Source organism: Sinocyclocheilus grahami, unplaced genomic scaffold (genome assembly GCF_001515645.1).
Source record: "Sinocyclocheilus grahami isolate Dianchi unplaced genomic scaffold, SAMN03320097.WGS_v1.1 scaffold252.1, whole genome shotgun sequence".
Taxonomy (NCBI): Eukaryota; Metazoa; Chordata; class Actinopteri; order Cypriniformes; family Cyprinidae; genus Sinocyclocheilus; species Sinocyclocheilus grahami.
This window is the reverse complement of record NW_015505431.1, coordinates 304,402-312,934: the sequence shown is the minus strand read 5'-3', so window position 1 is coordinate 312,934 and position 8,533 is coordinate 304,402. Positions and strand designations below refer to the sequence as shown.

Genomic DNA, 8,533 nt, shown 5'->3' with positions numbered 1-8,533 from the left:
ATTGAAATCGCATCATATGACCCCTTTAAAAACAAACCTTACCAGCAAAAAATATTAAAGAATAGTAATCAGAAACACATTTAAATCGCATGTGAGAGTGCCTGAAGGGACTGAACCAATACAAATGGGAAACACTCCGAGTATTTAAATTAAAAATAAATTATATATATATATATATTAATGGAATAATATAGTCACCCGAATCAGTTAATTACAAAAGTCATTAATAAAAGAGTATGTGAATTAAATGCTTTTGTCGTGTTCACATTCATTGCACAGACCAGATCCTCCAGAACCCAGCTGTGTGTCCATGAGGAGTGACTGGTCAATGGATCATCCACCTAAGCTTAGTGGACACAATGAAAAGTCTAGGTAAACACTGTACTAAACCATTTGTCTTAATCTTCTGTGTTGAAATGAAATAATTTTTCTGTGCCTTTCATTGTATTCAATGTGTTAGAAGATATTAATTAAAATACCATAATTAATAACTCTGATATATGGTTGTGTACTCCATAAAAGCTGTACTTACTATCATGCATTCAACAATAGATCACATATTAATGGAATAATTCAGTCACCTGAACGAGTTAATTAGAAAAATGGTGCTGTGCAGGGAAGATGAAGGGTGAGTAGAGACAGGGATCTTTGCAGTATTTATTTTAATAAACGAGATAACCCAACAGGCAAGGGAGCATACAAATGCAACATAAATGGCTTTGCATTTACACAAAGACAATAAACAACAATGATCTGATTAAACTGAGGAGTATAAATACACAGAGTGACATTCAATTAAACAAGACACCGGTGAAGAACCAAATCAGTACCTACGGAAATAAGTGAGAACACACTAGAACGGGAACTAAAATGCACCAGAAATTGAAAAACTTCAAAATGAAAGTCTCAGAACAGAAATGATCAAACATAGCTGTAACAATAAATGTGTGTGGATAACATTGTTGTGTTCATCTTCAATGCACAGACCAGAACCCAGCTGTGTGTCCATGAGGAGTGACCGGTCAATGGATCATCCACCTAAGCTTAGTGGACACAATGAAAAGTCTAGGTAAACACTGTACTAAACCATTTGTCTTAATCTTCTGTGTTGGAATGAAATAATTTTTCTGTGCCTTTATTCAATGTATTAGAAGATATTAAAGGCACGATATATAAGATTTTTTTATTAAAATATCCAAAAACCACTAGAACAGTGTTATATATTTTGCTGACTTGTGTACTTACATTATCCCAAATCTTTCGAAGAATGTTTAAATCCAGAGAAATTAGCAATTTTAACTAGTGACGCGGGCCGTGTCCATAGTGTCATTGTGTCACCTGCAAATTACGTCATAACCCCTTGATTTCCGGTTTTGTTTTGTTAGAAAACATGATAACACCAAAGACGCTTTAATATGTTGTGTGTTTTAATAGACCGGTGACGACCGCACAGAGTAGCATTATAACAGAACTTTTAAATGTGTCTAGTATGATAAAACAGCGCTGCAATGCACGACCGGAAGGAGCGGAAGCAGTCGACTGTGGCATAATAAAAGCTCTGCTGCTTTCGAGCCGTGCGTCACGCTCGTTCAGCGGCCTCGTTTCGCTTTGACGGCTTTCAGCCTCACCCTGCTTCATTCTACTACGTTAATAAATCATTAGCTCATCCATGAACATGATTTCTGCCCGAGCCCTGTCAGATTGCATCGGCTGTGAGGATGAAGACCACAACTCCCATGATTCCACACTCAGTTACAGCATCATCAAACTACGCCTTTGTCTCTGTTTATTTTGAATACACGCCATCTAGTGGTGAAAATTACATATTGTGCCTTTAATTAAAATACCATAATTAATAACTTTGATATATGGTTGTGTACTCTATAACCAGTGTTGGGAGTAACACGTTACAAAAGTAATGCATTACAGTAACGGATTACTTTTTGCTTTAACGCAGTAGTGTAAGGCATTACTAATCAATTTTCAGTAATATTTTACTCAGTACATGTTCAGTACAACACACTTTTAGCCCAAAATGTAATTGTTCAAAGAAAAAAAAAACCCAGCAAGACCGCGAGACATTAACGAATCAAAAATGCCGCAAATAAGTTCTATTCTGTTAGTGGTCAGTCAATAGCCACGTGTGGTGTCCAAGTTTGTGAATAAAGGCTAAAGACAGCTTCTGATATATTTGTTTAGCGATTTAATTAATCTCCCTCTCGCTGGTGGAACTTTGTATTGTGTGACGTAGTCCAGTGAAGTCGTGTTTAGGGTGGGTTTTACAGGAGTGCCGCGAGGCTACTGGCCCGACAGTGGAAACGAGTGCTCGAGGTCCGAGGCTATTAGCCCAGCCCGGCTCGCACTGGCCAGTGGAAAAGCGGCTAATGGGTGAAGATGGCAGAAGACTGTACATGTGCGAGATGGACGTATGCGCATCTTGTCATGGCATTAGAGTTTACATATAGTCCTGTTGTGTCTAATATGAATAGACCCAGGCTATTCACAGATATTGCCAGATAATCACTTTACCTCTACCGTACTTTTAACAGACTTGGATCGTTTGTGATTCTGGCTGTCATCCTTTCTTGCATTGTCTTGAGCCTTCACTTTGCCAATTATAAGCTATATTGTTAGTAGACTGGATAGCCCACAGTCATTATGCTACACCATATCGCCCTCTACTGGATGTAAAATGCTCTGCTGTACATTTAGTCATTTTAGAATGTTAAGTTCTAATTCTGTAGTTATTTTGGTGAAAGTAACTCAAAAGTGATACAGGAGTCATGTAACGCATTACAGTTCTGAGACAGTAATATTGTAAGGTAAGGAATTACTTTTAAATAACAGAAACAAGTAATATGTAATGTATTACAATTTGGAAGTAACTTGCTCAACACTGTGTATAACAGCTGTACTTTCTATCATGTATTCAACAATAGATCACATATTAATAGAATAGTTCAGTCACCTGAACGAGTTAATTAGAAAAATGGTGCTGTGCAGGAAAGATGAAGGGTGAGTAGAGACAGGGATCTTTGCAGTATTTATTTTAATAAACGAGATAACCCAACAGGCAAGGGAGCATACAAATGCAACATAAATGGCTTTGCATTTACACAAAGACAATAAACAACAATGATCTGATTAAACCGAGGCGTATAAATACACAGAGTGACATTCAATTAAACAAGACACCGGTGAAGAACCAAATCAGTACCTACGGAAATAAGTGAGAACACACTAGAACTCATGGAAACAAGAAATAAACGCAGCAAATGGGTACTAAGATACACCAGAAATTAAAAAACTTCAAAATGAAAGTCTCAGAACAGAAATGATCAAACATAGCTGTAACAATAAATGTGTGTGGATAACATTGTTGTGTTCATCTTCAATGCACAGACCAGAACCCAGCTGTGTGTCCATGAGGAGTGACCGGTCAATGGATCATCCACCTAAGCTTAGTGGACACAATGATCTTGGGTTCAGGTAAACACTGTATTAAACTGTTTGTCCTGTTACATCTGTTTGTTCAAATTGAATGCTGTAATGGGTTTTCAATGCCTGTATGCAGTACATTTCAGAATGAAGGTCTTAATTAACAGCTCCAATATGCGTGCTATAACACTTGCACTTTGTCTCCAACAGAATATAACATATTAATTAAATATTTTAGTTTCCTAGAGCAATCAGTCATTACAAAAGTGATTAATATAAGAGTATGTGAATTACATTCATTTGTTGTTTAACTTCAATGCACAGACCAAACCTGCCAGAATCCAGCTGTGTGTCCAAGAAGAGTGACCAGTCAGTGGATGCTCTGCGTAATTTTAGTGGACACATCTTGGGTCAGTCTGATCTTGGGTTCAGGTAAATGCTTTAGGCACTGCCCCCCAATGTCCCCCTCCTGAAGCAACATAATAAAAATGCAGCAATACGTGTCTATACCAACGTGATAAAAACCAGGCCACGGTCACATACTGAACACTCATTTTAGCACCACTCACTGGAGATTTCACTTTAAAACTGCCGCGAAACGTGCAGTATATATATATGTGTGTGTGTGATATAATAAGTGTTGTAGAAATGTCACCACAAGCACGTATTACCAATGAGCCTGGGTTAGTATTTTGCCTAGTTTTTGTTGCACTTATTTGCTACCAAACAACTTTTTGATTAATCTCAGCTGCTCTCTAAAATTGTTAAACCTTAAATGTGAATGGTAAAGAATATATGCTGATATTATAACAATATCGTAATATATAATCACATCTTTATACCACATCAACCTACTAACAGCCTAAACTTCCTAAATCAGCGGCTCCCACTTCCAGTTCTCGTGTCCCCCCACACCCCACATATTTTGCATGTCTCTCTTTAACACACCTGATTCAGATAACCAGCTCGTTAGAAGAGAGCTACGTGCATGAACGGTGTTCCAACTGACATGGTCCCTACACCGCGCAATATCACGTATAATGGGATGTGATTTATCGTGCAGCCCTATAAGAGATGCATACGAAATATGCTGAGCAGGGGGGTGCGAGGACTGGAATTGGGAACTGCTGTCCTAAACCATGTGTGTCAGAAAGTTCTTGGTGGGCCCTGTCCTGCAGAGTTTATCTCCAACTGTAATTAAACACACCTGAACTAGCTAATCAAGGTCTTTAGGATTACTAGAACCTTCCAGGCAGGTGTTTTAGAGCTGGTTGGAGCTACACTATGCAGGACACCGGCCCTCCAGGAGCGGAATTTGACCCATATGTCCTAAACTAAATGAAGATCTATTTAAACAAATATGTTGTCATCATATATATACTATATGAAGTATGCATATATTATGAAATATGAATATACAACACATTCTAATAATTTTGTTATTTTAATCTTAAGCCATGACCCTGCTGAAGCCCTCAAGACATATAGATCAAATGTGAGGAAGAAGTTTGAGTGTCTGTATGAGGGAACGGCAAAGCAGGGAAACCCAACACTGCTGAATGAGATCTACACAGAGCTCTACATCACAGAGAGTGAGAGTGGAGAGATCAATAATGAGCATGAGGTGAGACAGATTGAGACACAGTCCAGGAGAGCAGCAACAGAGGACAAACCAATCAAATGCAATGAGATCTTTAGACCTTTACCTGGACAAGACAAAACCATCAGAACTGTGCGTCAGATGCTCCTGAAATATCTTCTGACACATGTTGGGAACATCTCGTACAGCAAAGAGAAAACGGTTGAGTACATTAAAATGAGAATAAGAATGAATCCCTCACCAGAGAAATCCATCAATCTGTTCCACTGTTTAAATGAACTGGGCGATCAGTCTCTCGTCAGTGAAGTCCAGGAGTATCTCAGATCTGGAGGTCTGTCAAGCGCTAGACTGTCCTCATCACAGTGGTCAGCTGTTGTCTTTGTTTTGTTGACCTCAGAGCAGTTGGATCAATTTCATTTCAGTAAATACATTAGTAGTGGCCAAAAACACATGACACCTGATGAAGTTCTTCTGAAGCTCTTGCCTGTCGTTGAAGCCTCCAGATCAGCAGAGTAAGTAGCACTGAGTGTAATCTTCAGATGTGTGTGTTGTAGCGCAGTGCTTCTTTTCTTTGTTGTCAATGGTAGTATTTTAACAGTTTAGACACTGTTTTGGGTGTCTCTTCCTTCTCACATTAACAGTGAACTTGAGATTAAGACACTTTTGTTTTCTGTGAATGTCTGTGAAACCTCATCTATTGCTCTTCTAGTGAGAATATCTCTAATCTTCTGATATAGTGAACTTTGCCTGTCTGTAAAGTTATGTATTTGTGAATTTTATGGTTGTTGTGCTGTTAAAATTTATATCCTGAACTGAGAGTGAAGAGTGTGTTGTTGTTCTGCAGGTTGAGAGATTGTGGCGTCACAGATGAAGGTTGTGCTGCTCTGAGTTCAGCTCTGAGATCAAACTCTTCACATCTGAGAAAACTGGTTCTGTTTGGGAATAAAGTAGGAGATGCAGGAGTGAAGCTGCTCTCTGATGCACTGAAGGATTCTTGCTGTAAACTGGAGAAACTGACGTAAGAACATATCCAGTATTAAGCTCCAGTGAAACAATTGTATTATAATAATATATATTAATATATATTTTTCACCCCATTATATCATCCCACATCTATATGAATTTCAGCCTTCAAATGAACACAATTGAAGATTACAAAAAAATCTAATTATCATTTGTAAATTAAAACATGTAAGTTGTAGCAGCTTTACATATCCACTCGCTCTAGTGTTAACCTAGATAAAAGTGCACTATTGAGTGGAAACAACATAATATCTGCCATCATTTTTACTCGCACAGATCAGTGTAATACATCAGTCTACTTTTATTTGTGTGCACTCACAATATTAACAAATCATTATGGTTTTGTAAAATAAAGAAAACAAACAGGATGCGCTTTCTGCCGTCTCTGACACCGTGAACTGGAGTGCTTCACAAAAATGAAAAAATTGCCTCACAGACATGACAAATATATCTATAAAAAGCTAGAAATGTCTAAACAAACCAATTTCAAATTGAACAGATACTCTCTGATGATGTAATCGTATGAAAGGTGCATTTCTTTCTAATGGCGCATCACTGTACTGCAGAGATTAATAAATAATTAAAATATCTATAAAGGATCACTATGGATTACTTATTGCCCAGCTTGTACATATAAAGAAGAACATAATTCAGTTAAAGGGAAATTATCATGAAATGTTCCTAAAATGTTTGTGTTCTGAGGAGAATTGCCTGCAACAGCCATTTTATGATGGTTTGTGATTTTGGTCTTAGTGACTTAGTAGTTCTCTTGATTACCCGTAACATAGTTCTCTTGATTACCTGTAACCAGGGGTGAACTGAGGCTAAAATGTGGCCCTGGACCTTCTGGCACAGATCGGCCCACCACACCCAGTTCACAACACACCACTCCATAAACACACCTGCTCGTTATGCACTGAGCATTTAACCCCAATTACTGACAAAACAGTATAACATAAAACAGAAATAAAAATGCTATCTTTTTTTAGCCTTAAGATATTTTGTGAATACGGCCCCAGGACCCATATGCATAAAACTTCTCAGAATTTCTCTTAAGAATAGTCTTAAAGGGATAGTTCACCCAAAAATTTAAATTCTGTCATTAATTACTCACCCTCATGTTGTTCCAAACCTGTAAGACCTTCTTTCGTCTTCGGAACACAAATAAAGATATTTTTGATGAAATCCGAGAGCTTTCTGATCCTCTATAGACAGCAAGGGTCCTACCACGGTCAAAGCAAAAAACGTAGTAAGTACTAGGGCTGGCCGGTATATCGAGTTTGTACGACATATCGATATTTTCTTTATAAGCGATTCGATATGAGGCAATACCGTTTATATCGATTTACAGTAGTTTGATACAAGCTCATCTGAAAATATAGCAGAGGACACAGACTGAGCTGTTGCGGAGAAAGTGCATGATCCAATTTGTTCTAAACATGTGACGAGCTTCATATTAAGGCCTTTAAAAACTGGTAAGACATAATTTATAGTTTCGTTTCGCATATTAGTTTAAGCGGCTCGCCCCGTCCGATGCTCTGACAGAAAGGCCGCGTGTGCCGCTGACAGAGACACTAGGCTACTCGCGCTGTTTAATGTGTTTGAGATGTGCTGTCTTCCTGAATGCATAACTTGCATTTCACAGGTATATTCTCCCACTATAAATGGTAGAAAGCCATGAAAATATTTCCATTTTTCTGTCAGAAGTGCATAAGCCTTCTGCTTTGGGATTCTCCGCTAAACTTCACAGACTTCAGTGATCGAGCGATGCTGCACGCATGCGCGCCAAACAGACCGAGCTCAATTAAATAGGAGCGCAATAATTCTGACTGACTGTTGTAAATAAACAAGTTGTAAAAGTTTTCTGTTTTTAGTTGAAAATGGTGTTGTGTAAACGTTCCCTTAGACATGAGACAAAATAATAATGCCTTCTGAGATGTAACACACACAAATTTAGCATTTAATATCATAGTCTGTGTTTGTGTGTTTGTTTCTGCTGAACTGAGAGTGAAGAGTGTGTTGTTGTTCTGCAGGTTGAGAGATTGTGACGTCTCCGCTGAAGATTGTGCTGCTCTGAGTTCAGCTCTGAGATTAAACTCCTCACATCTGAGAAAACTAAGTCTGTTTGGGAATAATGTAGGAGATGCAGGAGTGAAGCTGCTCTCTGATGCACTGAAGGATCCTCGCTGTAAACTGGAGATACTGAAGTAAGAACATATTCAGTATTAAGCTCCAGTGAAACAATTATGTATCTTCTGGTTATATTAGATCTCTGTGAGTTCATATAATGCAAATGGATAGTAACCTCAGAGTTTATGCTTCAAAGAAAATGCAAAACAAACACAGCTATCATCCAAAAAGACCCCAGTTGATGAATCAGTGTCTTCTAAAGCAAAACCATACTTGTGTGTAAGAAAAATATTAATATTTGTAACTTCAAATTAGTGCTTCACAGCTTTTAGGATAATATGC

The 8,533-nt window shown here is 38.1% G+C and overlaps 1 protein-coding gene across 1 annotated transcript in view; it reads left to right on the top strand.

Moving 5' to 3' along the window:
• Window positions 1-8,533, top strand: part of LOC107598526 (ribonuclease inhibitor-like) — a 17,841-nt gene that overhangs the window by 2,081 nt on the left and 7,227 nt on the right. The window contains exons 3-9 of the mRNA XM_016289898.1: window positions 280-372; window positions 986-1,069; window positions 3,403-3,489; window positions 3,763-3,870; window positions 4,894-5,244; window positions 5,883-6,056; window positions 8,095-8,268. Of these exons, the coding sequence (XP_016145384.1) occupies window positions 280-372; window positions 986-1,069; window positions 3,403-3,489; window positions 3,763-3,870; window positions 4,894-5,244; window positions 5,883-6,056; window positions 8,095-8,268 (1,071 nt within the window). The remainder of the gene's footprint in view (window positions 1-279; window positions 373-985; window positions 1,070-3,402; window positions 3,490-3,762; window positions 3,871-4,893; window positions 5,245-5,882; window positions 6,057-8,094; window positions 8,269-8,533) is intronic.